Consider the following 21,324-nt stretch of genomic DNA (forward strand, 5'->3'; position numbering starts at 1 on the left):
CGCAAGCGGACACACACGCACGTGTCGCGTCACTGCTCACGCGTCGCGAACTACATTCCCCAGAAAGCCTCTCATCAAGCGTCTTCTCAGAGCTTCCCAGGGAGAACCTGGGCGAGGGGCGTTTCCGAGGCCGAGATCTGGGCTCTGGCCAATGATAGCCTAGGGGAGAGGCGTTTCCGGAACCGCCGCGTCAGCGCGTGGTGGCTTCTGGTTTTCGGTTGTTTCTTTGGCAGCTTGCGGTTTTATCGGTATTGGAGGAGGAACCAAGTTGCCTGGCTGTGGACGGTGCCGGGAGGCTCACCGGGCCTGCGGGAACGGGTGCAGGGAAGATTCGAGAGTCGGGGAGATTCCGTCTCCGTGCCCTGTGCACCCCTTGACCCCAGAGAATGTCCTGACTACCCAAGCCCAGATATCCTTGGCTGTAGGGGGGCGACCGCGCGGGGATGTCTGCAAGGACCTCCTTCGGAGCCTGCCCGGGAGTCGTCGCCCTTGGCGTTGTGTCTGCTTTACGGAGCGGGGGACGGAGGCTCAAAGCCAAGCGTTCCGAGGTCATGACCAGCTTGTGGCTGGACTACCGGCGCGATGAGTGAGCCGATCGACTGGTCACGGCTGAAGGATTCTTCCACCCGACCTGACTCGGGGTCCCAGTGTCCTGAGTCCCCGACTGAGCTACAGGCCTCGATGTTCTGGATGATGGAGCGTTCGCAGGTGGGGAGTCTTCATCCCAGAATTCGGTATGTTAAGATGTAGAGGGTACAGACAGAGGGATCTGCCTGTGCAAAGATTCGGAGGTGAGACTGACCTGAGAACATTCAGGAAAATTCTCATTCTTCCACTCCATGAAGAGAGGAGTCCTGCCTCTGTTCATTGGCTGAATGTGCTGGGAGTCATAGAAATTTTTGAATAGAAGCGGGATATCCATTGTCTGGATTTAGGATTTTGAAAGTATCCCAATGAATACCAAGTAAACATACTGAGTGAACACACCGGTGGGAGAGGGGTTGTGGCCAGGGGTTGTGAGGACGCTGCTGCAATATTCTTCCAGACAGTTGTGATGATGGCCTGTCCAGGGTAGAAGTAGGAGAGGTGAGAGAAGTGATCAGATTTCGGTTAGATTTTCAAGATGAAGTTAATGGGATTTCCTGCTACGTGTGACGAGTGAACGTAAGTGGTGGATAAAAGACCATCCCGAGTGTTTAGGAAGAATGAGATATTGTACATGGAGACGGGAGTTTGGCAAGAGGAGGATATTTGGGGGAAGATTAGCAGTTGGATTTTGTAGATGTGGACTTCTAAGTGGAAGTGACTACGTGCCATGGACACATAGGGAGTTTTGGTTTGGCCTCCGATCTCCAGGTTGCAGTTCACTGGTGGCCTGGACCAAGGAAGGGCCTGAGAATGGCATTTTGGAAGGAGAGTCTTAGGTTGTGGTTGCAGATAAGTGGCCCTGAGGTGAGCGTGGGGTGTCCAGGATGAGGACCAGTGGCCAGGCGGAGGAGATGGGTGCAGAAAAGGAGAAGCACTGTCCAAAGACCAATGGATCTGGGGAGAGGGCACATCCAGGAGGAGGGCCCACCCTTTCAGATATGAGAGGGTAAGCAGGCATGTCAGGGGACAAGGTTGGGAGACATAAAGGGAGGTGGCCGCAGGACAGAGACTGGGGTCCCAGGTCCCATGCCCAGTGCTTGGGTTGCATCCATCTGCTCCCTGGCCTGCTATAGCAAGGCCCAGTGACTTTTAAGAAGGTCATATACTGCTTTCAGAAAAAGTGGGGCTCCTTGATGAGACACAGTAGGGCTACTACCATGACATGGTGCTGTCCTCACCAGGTTAGGCCACTGTGTTCCCCATGGGATATGCGGCTGGTCCTGGTGCTGGCCCATGTCTTGATACATCTTCTCCCAGACCGCTGTGTAAACAACTCCAGTATCTTTTAGGTCAAGGGTCAAAAGTATCACAACTTGCATAGCAGATCACATCCAGCTTGGTTATTATCTGGCCAAGTGACCCAGTCGAGGTGTGTTGCTTTTCTTTCTCCTCTGTCACACTTCCTCATTCCAGCAGGTTTTCTGCCGGCTGCCCCTTGTCAGCCCCTGTGATGGCACATGGACACAGACATGATCACTGATTGTGGGGACAATGCACCTTTCCCCTGAGATCTTTCCTGGTCGTTCATTTTGTGAGGTTCAGTTCTCCAGATGCATAAGTGATCCTTATCCACCTCAGTCTGTCATGGGTGAATCATGACAGACCTGGGGCTGGCTTCTCACAAGCCACTTGACCCCCCATAAGAATGACTGCCTGCACTACCATCAATGTGGTCACCCAAGGTGAACATGGCCAGGAGACCTGGACAGGGCAGCTTGAATCAGTCCATGACCAGAGAGGCCCATGGAGGACCAGTCCTGGTCAGTGCAAGACTGGTAGGGGAGGGCCTGTGGCAGCGGGCTTGTCTCTCACCTGGTACCTGGCCTGTGCCCTCTCTTACCCTGGTGCCAAAGTGAGCAGCCATGCCTCTTTTCTGTCATTCTGGGACTTCATTCTACTTTCCCTTGACTCATATTTCCTGGCTGATCCCTCTGTATCCTTTTCCTCTCGGCCTTTCGCCTTCTCCCCTTTTATGGTCAGATGCTCCACCATTGGCCTCCCCTTAACATGTTCTGAGCTGATACGTATCCTTAAGTAGTTCTTGAAAGGGTGCCTGGGTAGCTCAGTCAGTTGAATGTCCAACTGTTGATTTCAGCCCAGGTCATGATCCCAGGGTCATGGGATCAAGCCCCCATCTGGGTCCATGCTGAGTGTGGAGCCTGCTTGAGATATTCTCTCTCTCTCTCTCAAAAAATTTTTTAAGGAAAAAGAAAATTTATTTCTTCATGGGACTGCTTGCTTCCTCTAAGGAAGGTGGATATAATGTCAGTGGCTGGACCACCCTCACTGCTTGGCACCTGCCTGTCACCAGACACTGAGGCCCTTTTGCAGAACTCACAGAGAACTGACACTGAAGAGACACCCAGTAAACACATGGTATATGGAGAGGTGTTCAATCAATAAAAAATACCAGAATGGGGGGCGCCTGGGTGGCTCAGTCGATGGAGCGGCCGACTACAGCTCAGGTCATGATCTCACGGTTCATGGGTTCAAGCCCCTACGTCAGGCTCTGTGCTGACAGCTCAGAACCTGGAGCCTGCTTCAGATTCTGTGTCTCCCTCTTTTTCTGCCCCGCTCCTACTCGCACTCTGTCTCTCTCTCAAAAATAAGTAAAACATTAAAAAAAAATTTTTTTTAATTTTCAGAATGGGAAAAAAATCCCAAGTACATTGGGAAGATGGGAAGGCCTTCACCTTTGTCTCCATTCTGAGAAAGCAGAAGTACATTCATGTCTTCAAATGTCAGGATTTTTGTAATGTGAGAAAGCCTCCAGCCAGAGCTCTATTCCTTTTGAGAATGAGAATGTTTGCCCCTTAGAAAACACTCATTAAGGCAGGGAGTGTGGCCCAGCCTTGAGCAAACTTTTGCATTTCCCCTTGCACCAAAGGAGTCAAGTGCCGAGAATGTGGGCATCTGCATTCAGAGCTCCATTCCTGTTAGCACCAAAAGATTCATGGCAGAGAACAGTTGTACAAATGCAGTAACCACCTGAAAGCTCTCAGGAAAATTGAACCTCTTTCACACAGTCCCCACTGGAGAAAGGCATAATGAGTGCGGCTGGTGTTGGATAGCCTCCTCGCCCAGATTTAATCAAGTTTTGCAGCAGCAGGTTACTGCATTGTGAGTGTAGTGAGTAGGAGAGCAAAGCAGCTCCTGCTGGGTCCTGCATAGAAATATTCACACTGGAGAAAGCTCCTGTGTGTACAGCTGGTATGGGAGACTCAGCCACAGCTCCTGCCCACCAACCAGCACAAAACCTTCACTAGTGAAAAGCCATTTTAGGAGCAGTGAATTTAGTAAAGTCTTCAGCTGCCCCCGCCCCCCCCCCTTTTTTTTTTTAACATTTTCTTTTAAATGATGTTTTAAAAACTTCATTCAATATAAAAGAATTAACACTTGAAAAATACCGTATACAAATAGCCTTCAGCCACAAGTTGTACCTTGTATAGAAGTTATTTTTTTTTTAATTTTTTAACACTTATTCATTTCTGAGAGGGGGGAGGGGCAGAGAAAGAGGGAGACAGAGGATCCAAAGCAGACTCTGCGCTGTGAGCACAGAGCCTGATGTGGGGCTCGAACCCACAACCATGAGATCATGACCTGAGCTGAAATCAAGAGTCGGCTGTTCAACCGACTGATCCACCTGGCGCCCCAGAACTTCTACCTGCAGAGATAACTCCACGAATGCCCTGCAGGGGCCCCTATAGGGGCCATACTGTACTTTGTGACCAGCTGTCACACCGCTGGGTGCTATGGAAAATGTCCTTCTGTGTTTGATGGTCATCTATTACTCAGTGTAAGCAGCCCCTGTTCCCTGCTTGCCCTCCTCTGGAGGGATGGTGGTGGCCCTGCACCCATTGAAGTGATGTCCTACTGCTCACCCATGACTGAGTTTGGCATGGACACGACTCTTGCTCTGAGCAAGGGGCCTGATAAGATAGTTTCTGGAGGGCTTCTAGGGAAGTTTTCCCATTGTTTATGGACCTTGTGAAATCTGCCCTTGACATCCATGATGTCTTCATTGAGTTTCTCCAGGTACTCATAACATAGTTTATGTGCGTTGCTATCATTACCCAGCTCTGGTACCATGACTTCAGACTGCTCTGCACCATTTGATACTTAATACATCACCAATTAATTACCTTTGATATTGGAGTCCTGTTTATCGGGAGTGAATTGGAAACAGAACAGAGTTCTCAGACTGGTTATCAGGTTCCCTCTAGCACCTGACAGGGCACAACAGTAAGGCATGGAGCATTTCTGACCAGATGTGACCCAATTTGCATTTCTACCCCATGTTCTCTGACAAAGAATGAAAGCCTCTGTGTTCTGAAGCTTCTCACTGGAGTTCGCCTGGAAAAGCCAGTCAACAGTCTGGAAGAAGCAAGATAATGGTCTGTGTTTTAGGAAACGTCTCTTCCACCCAGCAGTGGTGAAAGGAAGCACTCCGAAGGCCAGACCCCGGTAATATATCATCCACTTGTGTTTGTACAAGGATGAATTGAGTACTGTAAATGGGTAAAGAATACTGAGTGTGAGGAAATAAGGTGTGGGGAGCCTGGTGAACTGTTTTGATGTCTGGGCCTTTGCAGGATTGAGGTGTGCAGGTGTTGGGGCGCCTGAGTGGCTCAGTCAGTTAAGTGTCTGACTTTGGCTCAGGTCATGATATTGCGGTTTGTGGGTTTGAGCCCTGTGTCAGGCCTGTCCTGACAGCTTAGAGCCTGGAGCCTGCTTCGGATTCTGTGTCTCCTTCTCTCTCTGCCCCTCCCCTGCTCATGCTCTGTCTCTCTCTCAAAAATTGATGAACATTAAAAAAAAAAAAAAGTGTGCAGGTGTAGATCTGTATATCTTCCACAGCTGTAGTCAACATATTTTTTATGCATTCCTGTCATCTCTTAGTGGGCTAGATACTTTTGGTCATCACCATGTGGTCAGGAACTCCAGGACTGTGAGAAAGAACAGCCCATAGCCTTTTTGTTAAATGGCTTTATTGAAGTATAATTTACATATTATAGAATACATCCATTATAATTGCATAATTAATGATTTTTAGTAAAATTATAGAGTTGTACAACCATTATTATCTCACCCCATTCCCATTGCCTCAAAATGTGCGGTTGGACACTTTTTTTTTTTTAAGTTTATTTAATTTGAGAGAGGGAGAGAGAGAGCATGAGCCGAGGAAGAGCAGAGAGAGAGAGTATCCCAAGCAGGCTCCATGCTGTCAGCATAGAACCCCATGTGGGGCTTGAACTCACAAATCCATGAGATCATGACTTGAGCCAAAATCAAGAGTAGGACACCTAACCAAGTGAGCCACGTAGGTGCCCCTGGACACTTATATAGCCAAAACCACTCCCATCCTCAGCCCCTGGCAACCACTAATCCATGTTATATCTCTATACTTTTGCCTTTCCTGATATTTGGTATCAATGGAATCATATAATATATATCCCTTTGTGTGTCATTTCTATCACTTAGCATAATGTTGTTGAGGGTTTTGTTTTTTGGTTTTTTGTTGTTTTTTGTTTGTTTGTTTTTGCTTTTTAAACTTTATTCTGGGGGTGCCTAACTGGCTTAGTCTGTTCTTGAGGTTTATTCATGTTATGTTATATATCAGTATTTTATTCCATTTTATTGCTGAATAATATTCCCTTGTATGGATATACCACATTTTATTGTCATTAATTGATAGACAACAGTTCTTGGCCGTTACAAATAATGCTGCTAGGCATATTTGCTTACAAGTCTTTCTGTAGATGTATGTTTTCATGTTGCTTGGGTAGATTCTGTAGGGGCTGAGGGCAGGCTGCCCCAAGATGGGCCTCTTCAGCATAAAGATTATTTTGAGTGAGGGGCGCCTGGGTAGCTCAGTCATTTAAGCGTCCAACTTTTTATTTCTGCTTGGGTTGTGATCTCATAGTTGGGGAATTCAACTCCCACATCGGGTTCTGCACTGGCAGCGCAGGGCCTGCTTGGGATTGTCTCTCTGCTTCTCTCTCTCTCTCAAAATAAATAATTTTTTTTTTTTTAAGTAATCAAAACCCAGCAGATGCAGGAAAAGCTCTCTGCCTTTCCCACAACTGTCTAATTTACATTGGAAGGAGAACCTGTAATAGGAAGAGAGCTATTAACAGACACTTCCCTTTGCCTAAGGAATTTATCTGCCTCATAGAGCAAACTTGTGTTTCTAAACATCTTTCACCTTCTTGCTAAAAGCTTTCTCCTTTTCATATCCTCAGACCTCTGCCCCTCTCCTCAGCTCATGTGAGCTTCATGTGCCCCATTGTCTTTGGAATTTCATGTCTGTGGATTCCCTGTATATGCACTCATTAAATATTATTTTCTCCTGTTAATCTGTCTCATGTCCATTTGGTTCTAAGTCCATTTAGAAGGATTATAGAGCAGAGGAAGGTCTTTCTGCCTGACAGTTTCTAGGAGTGGAACTGCTGAGTGAAGTTCACGTTTAACTCTTTACTGCCAAATTTTTCCAAAGCGTCTCTACTATTTTATATTCCCACCAGCACTGTAGAACCGTTCCATTTTCTCCATCTCCCTGCCAATACTTGGTGTTGCCATACTAGCGTGAAGTGGTATCTCAATGGATTTTTTTAAATTGTGGTAAAATATACACAAAACTTCTATTTATTAAGTGTTATTTATTTTGAGAGTGAGAGAAAGTGTGAGTGGGGGAGGGGCAGAGAGAGGAGAGAATCTCAAGCAGATTCTGCACTATCAGTGTGGAGCCCAATTCGGGGCTCAAACCCACAAATCTCGAGATCATGACCTGAGCTGAAGCTGGACACTTAACTGAGCCACCCAGGTGCCCCTAAAACTTCTATTTTTAGGTGTATAGTTCAATGACATTAAGTAAACACACAGTTCTACAACTATCACTCCTAAACATCTCTACAACTTTTTCATTATTATAAACTGAAACTCTGTGCCCATCAAATAATAGTCTCAAGGGGATTTTAATGTATATTCTCCTAATGAATAATGATGTCAGGCATCTTTTCTTGTGCTTATTAACTGTTTATCTTCTTTGATAAAATGTCTACTCAAATCTTTTTGCTCATTTTTACTTGGGTTGTCTTTTTTTTTTTTTTTTCATTTTTTTTTTGATGGTTTATTCATTTTTCAGAGACAGAGAGACAGAGCATGAGCAGGGGAGGGGCAGAGAGAGAGGGAGACACAGAATCTGAAACAGGCTCCAGGCTCTGAGCTGTCAGCACAGAGCCCGACCTGGGGCCCAGACTCACGGACGGCAAGATCATGACCTGAGCTGAAGTTGGACTCTTAACCAACTGAGCCACCCAGGTGCCCCTACTTGGGTTGTCTTCTTATTGAGTTGTTCAAATTCTTTATATATTCTGTATTAAGACTCCATATATATGTACAGGTGTTTCATCTCGGCCTGTAGCTTGTTTTAATTTTTTTTTAATGTTTATTTATTTATGAGAGAGAGAGAAAGAGCATGAGCAGGGGAGGGACAGAGAGAGGGAGACACAGAATCCAGAGCAGGCTCCAGGCTCTGAGCCATCAGCACAGAGCCTGACATGGGGCTCGAACTCATGAACTGCAAGATCATGACCTGAGCCAAAGTCAGACACTTAACCAACTGAGCCACCTAGGTGCCCCTTGTTTTAATTTTCATAATGACATCTTTTGAAGAGCAATATTTTATTTTTTATTTATTTTTTAAATGTAAACTCTATGCCCAACATGGGGCTTGAAGTCACAACCCTGACATCAAGAATAGCATACTCTACTGACTGAGCCAGCCAGGTGCCCCTTGAAAAGCAATATTTTACATTGTGATGAAGTCTAATTTGTTAGTTTCTCCTTTTATGTTTTGTCTTCTGGTTCATATCTAAAAAATTATTTGCCTAACTCAGTCAAAATTTTTCTCCTATTAGCTTTATAGTTTTAGCTCTTACATTTCCATTTATGGTCCATTCTATGATAACTTTTTTAATATTTATTTTGAGAGAGAGAGAGAGAGAAAAAACTCAAGTGGGGGAGGAGCAGAGAGAGAGGAAGAGAGAGAATCCCAAGAAGGCTCCATGCTGTCAGCATGGAGCCCTACATGGGGCTTGATCCCACACCTGTGAGATCATGACCTGAGTTGAAATCAAAAGACAGACACTTAACTGAGCAACCCAGGCACCCCTCATATGTCTTCTTTAGTGAAGTGAGTGTTCAAGTCACTGACCATTTTTTTAAAAATTAGGTTGTCTTTTGTAAGTGTTCCTCATAGGTTCTAGATTCACATCCCTTGTTAGGATTTGTTTTGCAGATAGTTCTTCCAGTCTATGGATTGCATTTTCATTTTGTTGAAATGACTATTGAGAAGCAAAAGTTTGGGCGCCTGGATGGCTCAGTTGGTTTAAGCTTCTGACTTTGGCTCAGGTCATGATCTCACGGTCGTGGGTTTGAGCCCCATGTTGGGCTCTGTGCTGACAGCTTGGAGCCTGGAGCCTGCTTCAGATTCTGTGTCTCCCTGTCTCTGCCCCTCCCCTACTCTCATTCTGTGTTTCTCTCTCAAAAATAAACATTTTAAAAAAAGAAAAGCAAAAGTTAAAAATTTTTATTAAGTCCAACTGATTTATCTTTTTCTTCTCATGCTTTTTGTAAGGAATACACTAAATCTGAGGGCTGACCAAAACCTTTTAATACAAGGACCTTTGCCTATAGTTCTCGGGCATTCACTTTCGAATGTCCCCTTTCTGTAAAGAGAGCTTTCCTATGATTCTTCCTTTCTGATCTTATCCTCTAATAAACTTTTGCCTGCTACTAAAGAAAAGAAAAGAAATCCACCAAATCCAAGATCACTATGCTTTCTTCTAGATTTTTTATTGTTATGAGTTTTATGCTTACATCTATGATCAATTTTGAGTTAACTTTTGCATATGACTTGAGGTAAGCTTACAGGTTTGTTGTTGTTACATATGGCAATTCAGTTGTTCTAGCACTATTGGTTGAAAAGATTACCTTTTTCCTATTGAATTGTCTTGGTTTGTTTTGGTACATGGAACCCTAAAATCCACTTGGTATCTGGTTTCAGGCACTGAGTGGACCTGGGGGCTCAAATGATGTCAGAAGGGCTGCTTCTGACCATCTCTCAATACTTCCTTCTTCTGTGGCTGGTTCAAAGGACAGCCTTCCTGTAGAGTTAAGATGAACATTAGTAGCCCAGTTCATAAGTGCTCAGAGCCATGAGGGCTTTGTTTTAGATGTTCCGGCACATGCACGTGCATGCACACACACAGCTCCACAGACACAGACACGCATACGCATACACACACACACACACACACACACACACATACACACACACAGTAGGCCAGCTGCCTTGCACAGAGCCCTGATGGGGAGAGCAAAAGTCAGATTCAGATTGGGACTACTTCACCAAATCAAGGACTCTTTGCCAAAAGACTTCGTTTTACAAGACACACACCTAGGTGACCATTCAGGAAAAGGGATTGAGTTCTGATGACAAATGTCTGTCCTATGTTGCTTGCAGGTGTGGGCTCCACATGGCTCAGCTGAACATTAACTCTAATCCCAAGGAGCCCTTCCATGTTGGCAGAAGGCAGTTGTTACACCCAGGAGGGAGAGCCTGAGCAGACCAAGGATCCCTGGGTACTTCATCACGATGGGGAGACTTTGAGCTCCACGTAAATTGGTCCTCTGGGGAGATCAAACTCTCAGAACCAACAGGCCTTTGTTTGCTATGTTCTGGCACCACCAGGGAAATATTAAGGTTCCAATAAGTTGGCTGATCTACAGAGAGCCGTGGTGAGGAGACTAGAAGGCAGGTAAAAGACTTCATTCATGCATTGGGAGCACTGTTATGAGGTCTGTCTAACCATAGCTAAAACATGGGTTCAAGGAGTTGAGCTCTTGATGACCCACGATCCCTTTGCTTGGAAGCCTGAGGCCTCAAGGTTCAAATGGGCTTTAGTTCTAACCCCAAGCCCCCATGTTAATAGAAAGCAATTATTGGGGCACCTGGGTGACTCAGTCGGTTGTGTCTGACTCTCGATTTGGGCTCAGGTCATGATCTCTGCAGTTTGTGAGATTGAGCCCCACATTTGGCTGTGCGCTGACAGCACAGAGCCTGCTTGGGATTCTCTCCCACTCTCTCTGCCCCTCCCCTGCTTGCATATGCTCTGTCTCTCAAAATAAATAAAATAAAACTTAAACAAGAAAACATAAGGCAATTATTATACCCAGAAGGTCCAGGAGTGCCATACCTTGGGATGTGGGGAGCACTTAGGCAGACCTGCCACATGCCTGGGACCCTGCCATCCCTCATATGGTCAGCTTCAGGGAACTGGAGGATCCTAAGTGGAGTGGCAACAGCAGTACCGTTGCCCCTGCCACATGTTCTCAGGTAAACACTGCACCAAAAGCCTTCATGTCTTGGGGTCCTGGGGCTCCAGACAGCTTGGTTCGTTTATTTTCTGATACTTGAAAGTATTGAACCAGGAGATATGCAGCCCATATATATCGGTTGCATATATACCTATAAGTTTTGTAAAGCAGCTTTCAACATTTATGAAATCAAAAGGCTTCACATAAACATATGGTTCCCTCACTCCTCTTGGAAAACCAGAAAATGGGGGCAAGCATATATTGATTCCATTATCTCTGACTCCTGTACCCGGGGACAGCCCTGCTTCAGTGGCAGCAAAAAATAGCAGATGATGAAGATCATGGACACTACACTCACCTGGAATATTGGCTGGGCTACAAAAGTCCTGAACTACAAGATCTCCCTTTTCTCAGGCCCAGGGTTCCTACCTGTGCAGTAAGGGCCTTGAAGTGACCAGTGCAGGAAGGCTACAGGAATCCACACCACCATTTGCTCAGGTAGTGAGCAACATACCACTGTTATGTCCTTTGTTCTAGAGGATAAGATGAGAATATGCAGGACTTCCTAAGACCTGCAGAGCAGAGTCTCTCCTATGGCCAAAGTCACTGTCAACAAACTTGGCAGACAATTCAAATCAGGTTTTTTTCAGTTGCTTTTTGTTTGTTTGTTTTCAAAGAGCTGTTGTTTCTTCATCTTTTGTGGTATAAATTCCACCATGGCTGATTGAACTTAACTAAATGTTGAGTTGAACACAACCAGTTCTTGTGAGTGGGTGTGATGTAGCCCAGGCATAGTACCAGCCATTATCTCCTCTGTTTGTCAGTGTCCCTGACCTCAAAACCAGTGTTTCTGTGCCCACTGAAACAGGTTCTACCTGCCTCCTGAAGATCTTACGTGCAGTGATACCTACCTACAGATTTTGGACATCAGGGGCCTTACTCCTGGACAGTAGCCCCTCAATTCTACTGGAGAATGTGGGACATTCCCAGGAACAAGGTACCCAACCCCTGCTGCCCAGGAAGTACTGGCGAATGTCCAAAGCTCTGGGTCTTACAGGTTGTCCTGGCATCCAGGACACAAGATTTGACCCAGAGACTTTCAGCCTGTCCCGGAAGCCCTTGGGCCTAGACTGCAATCTATTCCTTGCCATCCCACTGTTCAAGTTGAGGCCTCCCAAAAGACCTTCTCCTTTTTTATCCTGTTAGAGCCCAGTTCGTTCTCCATTTCCCACACACACAATGGATGGAGTCCCAGTATTAAAGATGGCTTCAATAGTAAGGCCTTTATTACCACACACTCTGGAGGCAGGCAGTTCCAGGGTTGGGTGATTTGGATACTGGACAATTGCATTGCGGGCACCATCTGTAGACTCAACAATAGCCACAATAAAAGGGAAACTTCTTCTGCAAGTCTTCACACTCCAGGTCAGATCCTCCTGGGGAGAACAAGGTCAGGACTGTGCCTGAACTACTAGAGACAGGGCAGAGATGGAAAATGAGGCCACCCCCAGATAGCTTCCATCACTCATGTCTCCCTCCGGGGAATGAGAGAGCACAAGATCAGCCTTCCCTGAGTACGTTGACATGATAGTTACACGCTGTGGGAAGATCTGCTGGCTGGCAGAAGTGAGATGGCATCTGGCAGTGACGTAATCTGGCAAAGCACCTGGACAGGTTAGAAAGTGTGGTGAAGCTCCTGAAAGCTTCCATGTATCTGGCAATCTCCTGGCAGGGGTATTAGGATATTCAAGGTTCAATTTTCGGCTTATGGCTTCTTTACAAAGGTTCCTTTCACAGAAGCTTTCTTAGGAGTGAATCCTTTTGAGGTGAGCAAGGTGAAAGCCCCAGCTAGTTAGTGGTTTTCCACATTTGCCACACTCCTAAGTGTTTTCTTTGGTGTGACCTTTCTGGTACTGAGTGAGGCTAGCGCTCTGGCTGAAGGCTTTCCTATGTCCACTGCACTCCAAAGGCTCTTTTCCAATATGACCCTTCTGGTGTTTAGAGAGGTTTGAGCTGTAGCGGAAAGCTTTTTCCGAGTTTGTTACACTCATAAGGCTTTTCTCCAGTGTGAACTCTCTGGTGCTGACTGAGGATGGAGCTTTCACTGAAAGCTTTCCCACACTGACTGCACTCATAAGGCCTTTTTCCAGTGTGAACTTTCTGGTGTTTAACAAGGTTAGAGCTATAGCTGAAGGCTTTTCCACATTCACTACACTTATAAGGCCTTTCTCTAGTGTGAACCTTCTCGTGCTGAATGAAGGCAGAGCTTTGACTGAAGGCTTTCCCACATTCCGAACACTCATAAGGCTTTTCTCCAGTGTGAATTCGCTGGTGTGGAACAAGGTTGGAGGGGCAACTGAAGGCTTTCCCACATTGGTTGCATTTATAAGGTCTTTCTCCAGTATGACTCCTTTGGTGCAGAATAAGTTTGGAGGTTTGCCGGAAAGCTTTTCCACATTCACTGCACTCAAAAGGCGTTTCTGTGTTGTGAACTTTCTGGTGCCGAACAAGATGAGAGCTGTTAACGAAGGCTTTCCCACATTCTTTGCACTCACAAGGCCTTTCCCCCGTGTGTATTTTCTCGTGCTCAACAAAATCGGCAACGCAGCTAAAGACTCGCCGGCACTGTCTACACTCCTAAGGTCTTTCTGTGTTGTGAACTTTCTGGTGCCGAAAAACATGGAAGCTGCGAGTGAAGGCCTTCCCGCGCTAGCCACATCCATAAGGCCGTTCTCCAGTGTGAACTCTCTGGTGCTGAACAAGTGAGTGTTTCCGGTGAAGGCTTTCCCACGTTCACTGCAACTGTGATGCATTTTTCCAGTATGAACTTTCTGATGTGTCCTCAGTTTTAAAAGCTGGCCGAAGGCCTTCCCACATTCCTTACACACATGGGATGTTTCTCCATTGTGGTTTTTTTTGTGATGAACAAAGGTTGAGTCCTCTTTAGGGGCATTTCTTGTTGGCCATCTGAAGGGTCTTTCTTTGGAGTGAGTTATCAGGTGGTCAAGGAGCATAAAGGCCTTCAGAAAGGCTCCCCCACAGTTGCTGCACTTGAAGGGCTTCTGTGTGGCATGGACTGCCTGCTGCTGCTGGCAACTGGTGCTGGGTTAGAAGGCCTCCTTGCGTGCGGGGCTCCTGTTCAGCTTCCCCGTGGTGTGAGTGGTCTGATGCTGGAGGAGGTCCTGCCTGCATGTGAAGAGTTTTTCTTCACTGTGCTCCTTCTGGTGCTGGTGAGAGTTTGTACTGAGCCAGAAGCCTCTCCCACATGTCTCACATTTGTATGGCTTCTGCCTAGGGTGTATTGCCTGATGCTTAGCCAGGTATAATACGCCTTTCAAGACCAGGCCACACATGTCACAAGTGGGTGGAAGGCCACACATGTCGTTCTGGGTGGAAGGACCTGCCTTAGGGGTTCTGAACTGAAACACTCCTACAGAAACACACTGTTCAAGAGGGGCTTTTTCATTCCATACCAACAACCTGAAAGCAGAGAAATGCTGGTGAAGTGTATGTAGGCTTTGTTGGGAGGGGGCAGCCCCTTTACAGATGTGGATCTGACAAACTCAGGAATGAGTCTGTAGGATCAAGTCAGGATGAGGTCGAGCTTGTGGTTCAGGACTGGGCCCAGGAGGGCCACCGAAGGTGAACACTCAACACATGAGAACACAGGGGTGGGGTTCAGGCTGGGAGGAGGGGCAGAGACCGCAACTCCTCAGCTTTCATCAGGACCCAATACAGACAGGCTCCAGATCTCTAGGAAAAGGGGACAGAGTGGTGAGCATAAGCCCAGGAAAATCCAGCTGCAACCAGGCATCTGCTGCTTAAAGTCTTTATGAGGATATGTGCACATCTCATAATACATTGACTGTGGGCTAATGTGGGACACCCCCGTAAAGGGGGGAGTGGAGGGGAATAAGGAAGACACAGAGCAGATCAGTGGAGTCATCCACCACCCAGGGCCCAGGGACAAAGTAGAAATGGCAAGACTGTGGTGTCTAAAATGAAGAAGGAAGGTGGAATAAGGTAGGGCTACTGGCTCCGGCAACAAACACTAGTGGATACAGGGCAGGTGCCGAGTATACCCCAATGTAACCTTTGCTCCAGCTCCCACTCACTAGAGCCAGACCCCGTCCCGGCCTCTCTTGCAGTGTATGGAGATATGTCCACCCTGTCAGGCTCTCAGGGTTCTTTGCCCTGTTCCAGGTGAGCAACCACATAGGACTTGGAAGTTGCAAGTCCTGGGAAAAAGATAAGGTCGGTAAGTAGCTGGCCCAGCTAAGAGCAGCCCACCCTGAGAACGACCAAAGGGAGATCATGTCATCTTTGCAACTGGGAAGAAAACTCAATGTTACAAAATAAGTCTCTCAGGAGCATCTCACAGTGGTTCCCATGAGTAATAACCATGTCAACTGTCTATAGGCCATGACATGGCCAGGCTTCCGGAAATGTCTGATATTAAAAAAAAGGGAAGGGGTGCCTGGGTGGCTCAGTCGGTTAAGCGTCTGACTTTGGCTCAGGTCATGATCTCACGGTCCGTGAGTTTGGCCCCGCGTCGGGCTCTGTGCTGACAGCTCAGAGCCTGGAGCCCGTTTCAGATTCTGTGTCTCTCTCTCTCTCTGCCCCTCCCCCGTTCATGCTCTGTCTCTCTCTGTCTCAAAAATAAATAAACGTTAAAAAAATTTTTTTTAAATTAAATAAATAAAATAAAATAAAATAAAAATTTTTTAAAAAGGGAAGAGGGGGTGCCTGGGTGGCTCAGTTGGTTGAGTGTCTGACTCTTGATTTTGGCTCAGGTCATTATCTCTCAGTTTGTGAGATCAAGTCCCATGTCAGGCTGTACACTGACAGTGCGGAGCCTTCTTGGGATTCCATCTCCCTCTCTCTCTGCCCCTCCCTTGAACGCACACTCTCTCTCTCTTTCAAAAATAAATAAATAAACTTAAAAAAATAAAAAGAGGGAAGAACCTGGGCACAGAAGTGCCACTGATCTGGACAAACTCGGGCAGCCAGCCAGACCCTCAGTCCTGAGCCTTTCTCCAGAAAGCTTCAGAAGCAGTTATTGGGGCTCCTCAGGGAAAGGAGTAGGCTGTGCTCGTGACCCAGCTCCTCACACACAGCAGATAGTCCAGAGGAAGAAGCAATACCCATGCTCAGCTGTGGGAAGACAGAGATGCTCCTGTCAGAAGGGGAAGGACAGAACCTAGAACAGGAAACTAGGAGGATGGGAGGGCCTTACCCAGTGAGGCCACAAGCACCAAGTTCTCAAGCATTACATCGCAGTACAGATGTCTCTGAGCTTCATCAAGGATCTCCCACTCCTCCCAGGAGAAGTACATGGCCACATCCTCAAAGGTCCCCTAGCCCTGCCATGATGAGGAGGACAGCTAAGTCAACCAGACCAAAGGGCAGCAGAAAAACTAACAACAAAAACAAATACACAGACGAACCCATATAGGCCTAGGCCTGTGACCCCACATGCTGCCACCTTTCTGGTGTTTAGTCTCTGACCCCCAAATCACTCCTGCCAACACACTCCTAGGTCATCCTTCTCCCTAAGCTCCGATGCCATGGCTGCCACTGTCTCCTTGTATCCCACTGATTACGGTGTCCTCCTTCACACAGTAGGCAGGCAGATAAGTTGCCACAAGCTCTGGGCCTAGTATGTGGGGCCCCACTGCCTCCTACTAGGCAATTCCCCTGGGTTCCCAGATCCTGCCTCCCAGAACAACCAAACGGGCTCATCTCCCATAGGTCCCCGCTACCAGGACTCCCAGTCCATGAACTCATACCCCCTCTGCATGTACACATCCATCTTTGTATCCCACATCTCCAGACCCCACCACCATCCCATGAGCCATCCATCCTCTCAGCCACACTACATATTACTCTGCAAATGGTGTCCAGAATGTGCCTAACTTGGTAAAGTCAACCAGGATCACATCCTGAGCCAGACTTCCAAAAGTTCCAACTTCCGGAGGTAGCACCCAGCCTTTCCTTCAGTTTCTACCTTTAACTCTCAGCTACCCAGAGTGGGCCACACAGATCTCTGGGACCTCCAAGTCTCTGCCTTTCTCCATGCTGTCCTCTCACCAACCACAGTGTTCCTCTCTCCTCCTAATGCACATTCAAAGCCCAGCTCCACCACCTCCCACCCTAGGCCTGAAACATCCCCAGCTGACTGCCACTGAGCTAATCTGCCATCCTGAATGAAACCCTCAGGTCCCAAAGAGGGTGGCCAAGGAAGGTTGGTGAGCCCACAGAGAAGTGAATAAACATCAGCCCTGGTCGCACTATCATGCTACTTGCATCTCCAGTATGCCTCAGCCTCTGTCCCAGGGACCTTGGTCACTATTTGGACCCTCCTCTCCCACACACACCTTCCCTCATGGCTGTTCCTCCCTTCATCTGACTTCGTGACATCCACCAACCCTGCCCAGGTACCCAGGCCAGCCACCCAGTCCTCAGCTGCCCCAGTAGGACATCCTTCACCATAAGCTAAAGATGCCCCCTCCCAAACCTGAAACAGCTCCACCTTAGTTCACAGGCTGACTGTTGACTGGATGTCTCCAAGCTGAATTCCTCGGCATAACTTAGACCTGCATGTCCAGCTGCCCTTTCAGTACCTCCACCTGGAAGTCTGCAAGGCATTGCCAGGGTCAAAATCTGCCTCTTGATCTTCCCTGAAACCTGCTCCGCCCAGCAACCTCCCCATCTCAGTCGATGCCCTTCAATTCCATCTTCTCATAGCTGAGGCCAAAATCCATGGCGATATCCCTGGATATCCACATCATAAAGTCCGGCTGACTTGAAAGATCCAAATCCAGCCACTTCTCCCAACTCCAGTCACCACTCAAGCCAAGACACCATCACTCACCTGATCCGGCAAAGGTGCATCCTTATGGGCCTCCCTTTCTGCCTCCTCACCTTCACTCCCTACCCCACGTCTGTTTTTCACTCTGCAGCCAAAGGGAGCCTATGAACACCTGGGTCCTATCACCTTCCTCCTCTACTCCAAACCTTGCATGACTCACACCACCCTCGGATTACAGACCAAGCTGCTCAGGCTACCGTGTCAGGCCTGACTCTTGTCCACCAGACACGAAGGAAACCTTTCACATCCTGGTCCCTAACCCTGAGACAGCTTTCCACACCTTGTCCCATTGGATTCCAGAATTATGAAACTTTCCACATAACCCCTGGCCAGGACTCAGGACCTCGGGCTTGGGGTAATCCTAGGGTCCTAGCAGCAAAGGAAGAAAGGCGAAGGCGGAGGAGAAGAGTCCAGAAGACTCCCCTCTATCGTGGGCCCGTACTATGCGGATGCCGGTCCGGGTCCGCCAGCGCCGCCGCTGCCGCCATTGGACCCGGGCAGACCCTGAGAGGTTGGCCGATCCCCACACCTCCACTGGGCCAGGTGCCCGCCCGCCGCCCGTCGCAATCGGAGCCTCAGAGGGGACGAAACGCGGCAGCCGATCCCATCTTCCTTACTGTCTTCCACGCTGGGTCCCGAGGAGGCGCCTGGAAAGCAGCCCCCGCCCAGAGCTCAGGTCCCCGAGGGCGCTTTATAACGACCTGTCAAGAGCAAAATGAACGCCCACCACGGAGGCGCCGGAAGTCCCGTGAGCCGCAGGAAGTCGCTCTTCTTCTGTGATTGGCCCATAGCTCGCCGCCATTCCCCTTGGCCTTCTGGTTAGTGTAGTTTCAGCCTCGCATTGGCCTGGAGTGGGGCGCGGACAAATTCTCCGTGGGCAACGCCCAAGTGGCAGTGGAGGGGCACTGGGAAATGGAATCCGAGATTAAGAATGGTAATGGTGTGTCATAGCTTCCTCTTAAAGAGGTCATTCTCGATTTCCTCCCTCAGAGATGTCCCGCCCGTGACCTGCATTCTGAACATGGAGGGACCAGCACTGTGAAGGGGCCCCTGGGAACACCTCTTCTGCATTTTCTGAGGATGTAAAATGAAGATAATACCTCCTTCATGGAGAGTTTTAGTAACATTAAATGTGTCTTTAATTCAGTGGTCCCCAGATCATTAGCATCAGCATCACTGGGGAACTTGCTAGAAATGCAAGTTCTTGTCCCTTCTCCAACCCCTCATCAGAAATTCTGGGACAAGCCTAAACATTCTGTGCTTTGACAATCCCTCTTGGGTATCCTCACCCAGAATAAGCTCTAACTCAAAATCCAGTGGTGAAAGTTGGAAAATACTACAACTTTCCTCAGAGAAGTGACATGAAAAGTGCTTAGCACAGGGCCAGGTACATGGTGCTGTGACACTTAGTAAAGGGAAACCTCACTAAAATGGAGTGCAAGGGAAAGCTCTCACTTGGTATCACTGGAAGTCAAGAATTGCCAACAGAAGAATCTTCAACAGGAAAGAATCATCAATTCCAGGCCCCAACAAGTAAAGATGTACATTGGATCTCCTAGTAGAAATCAACTGCCCCTGCAACTCAACCAATGAGAAACTGTCATCACCCTGAATTCTTTTCTCCCATGGACTTTCTTTCAAAACAGCCCCTCCCACCTTCCTCCTTCCTCTTATAAAATAACATTCCTCTCCTTTGTTAGACTTGCCTAAGGTTTTGCTGTAGCTTGCATGTTCAGAATTGCAATTCTCTGCTAATCCCAAATAAACCCATTTTTGCTGGCAAAGTAACTGTTTTATTTATTTATTTTTAAGTAACTTTTGTTTTTAAGATTGACGCTACTAAATAAATGAGAGCTATTGTTGTTATTGTTCTTATCATCATCATCATCATCATCATCATCATCATCATCATCATCATAATCATCATCCCAAGGCTTTCATAGCACTGCCAGGGGAAGGCAAATTGGAGATGCTTCTCAAGAGAATCGTTGTTGACATCTGTCAAAATATAAAATGCACTCTTCCTTGATTTAGCAAATAGCCATATAGGCAATGTTCAAAAAAATTTTAAGTATGTTCATGTATTGTGGTAGGCAGAATATACTGACCCCAAAGATGTACAGGTCTTAATTTCCAGAACATGTAAATATGTTATATTACATGGCAAAGGGGAACTTAAATGGTATATGGAATTAAGATTAATAATCAGCTGACCTTTGGGACACCTGGGTGGCTCAGTTGGTTTAATGTCCAACTCTTGATCTCGGTTCAGGTCATGTTCTCACTGTTCCTGGGATTCAGCCTGGCATCCGGCTCTGCTCTGTGCTGACAGTGTGATGCCTGCTTGAAATTCTCTCTCTTTCCCTTTCTCCCTGCCCCTCCCCTACTTATGCTCTGACCTTGAGATATGGAGATTATTCTGTATTATCTGAGGTGAGGGAGGGGTGGGCGGACAATATAATAACAAAGGTCTTTAAAAGTGGAATAGAGAGGCAGTAGAGATTGAGAGAGTCAAGAGTGCTGCAATGTGAGAAAGATTCAAGTTGCCACTGCTGGCTTTGAAGGTGGAAAGAGCCACGAACCCACACATGCTCCTCTGAGCCTGGAATAGGCAAAGGAACAGCCACCAACCCATCACCCTTGAACACTTCCAGCCAGACCTTTCTCAAGAAAACCAGATCTCTGAGTCTTGCCCACATCACCTCTCCACTCAGATATCTTCCAGGCAACTCAGACACAATCCCAACTCCTGCTTTTCCTCTGGAATCTGCTCCTCTTTCCCCTTTCCCATTTCTATGGAGGGCAGTTCCATTCTTTCAACTGCTCAGTCTAAAAGCCTGGAGTCCTTCTGGACCTCTCATCTCTTTCTCACCACTCTTTGATCCATCAGCAAATACAGCTGTCTCTGCCTGCAGAAGAGACTCAAAATCTGACTACTTCTCCCACATCTTTTGCGACCACCACCCTAGTCCAGGCTGCCGCCTGGACTACCATCGCTGGCCTCCTTGGTTGCAGTTGCCTTCTTCCTGTGTCCCCAACCACCTCCACCTTCATCTGGCACCCTATCACTTCTCCACGTGGAAGCTAAAGTTATACTTGCCAATTTAGATCAGGTCCCTCTTCTATTCACACATCTTCTCAGTTCCCAGGTCCCTCAGGATAAAGGCCTAGTATGAGCCCTTCTCCCCTTGGAGCTTTCTGGTAGAAGTAAAGGTCTTGAAGTTTCCCCAATGCCCTCCTCTCTGGGTCGCCTCCAAGCCTTTGCACATGCAGGTATCTCTGCTTGGAACAGCTTCCATGCTTCACTCCATGCGCACACTCTACTGTCCCAACCCGGGGGGATAAAAATGCCCCCGGGCCGGACATCCTCAGTTTCGCGACTTGGACACTGGGGCTTGAGTCTGGCCAGGCGAAAGCTTAAGAAA

At 47.5% G+C, this 21,324-nt stretch overlaps 1 protein-coding gene and 1 long non-coding RNA gene across 4 annotated transcripts; one reads left to right on the forward strand and one right to left on the reverse strand.

Annotated features, from left to right (window-relative positions):
• The first annotated feature begins 103 nt into the window (after positions 1-103).
• LOC128778057 (uncharacterized) lies at positions 104-19,683 on the forward strand. Of its 2 annotated transcripts, none has more exons than XR_008423428.1 (2): positions 104-734; positions 17,566-19,683. It is a non-coding gene; the product is annotated as an uncharacterized LOC128778057 (long non-coding RNA). The 2 variants fall into 2 exon arrangements; XR_008423429.1 differs by lacking the exon at positions 17,566-19,683 and adding an exon at positions 4,726-7,004.
• Positions 12,286-18,450, reverse strand: LOC109260442 (zinc finger protein 781-like). 2 transcript variants are annotated; one of them, XM_019438681.2, is made up of 3 exons: positions 18,342-18,450; positions 16,265-16,391; positions 12,286-14,508 (listed from the first exon to the last, which is right to left on the reverse strand). In XM_019438681.2, the coding sequence occupies exon 3, from the start codon at positions 14,040-14,042 to the stop codon at positions 12,909-12,911; it is 1,134 nt and encodes a 377-aa protein (XP_019294226.2). In that variant the 5' UTR covers positions 14,043-14,508; positions 16,265-16,391; positions 18,342-18,450; the 3' UTR covers positions 12,286-12,908. The 2 variants fall into 2 exon arrangements, with proteins under 2 accessions (XP_019294226.2, XP_053762278.1); XM_053906303.1 differs by lacking the exon at positions 18,342-18,450 and adding an exon at positions 18,243-18,260.
• Positions 19,684-21,324: the final 1,641 nt, after the last annotated feature.

Source organism: Panthera pardus, unplaced genomic scaffold, assembly GCF_024362965.1.
Source record: "Panthera pardus isolate Hobbes unplaced genomic scaffold, ASM2436296v1 HiC_scaffold_18, whole genome shotgun sequence".
Lineage (NCBI taxonomy): Eukaryota > Metazoa > Chordata > Mammalia > Carnivora > Felidae > Panthera > Panthera pardus.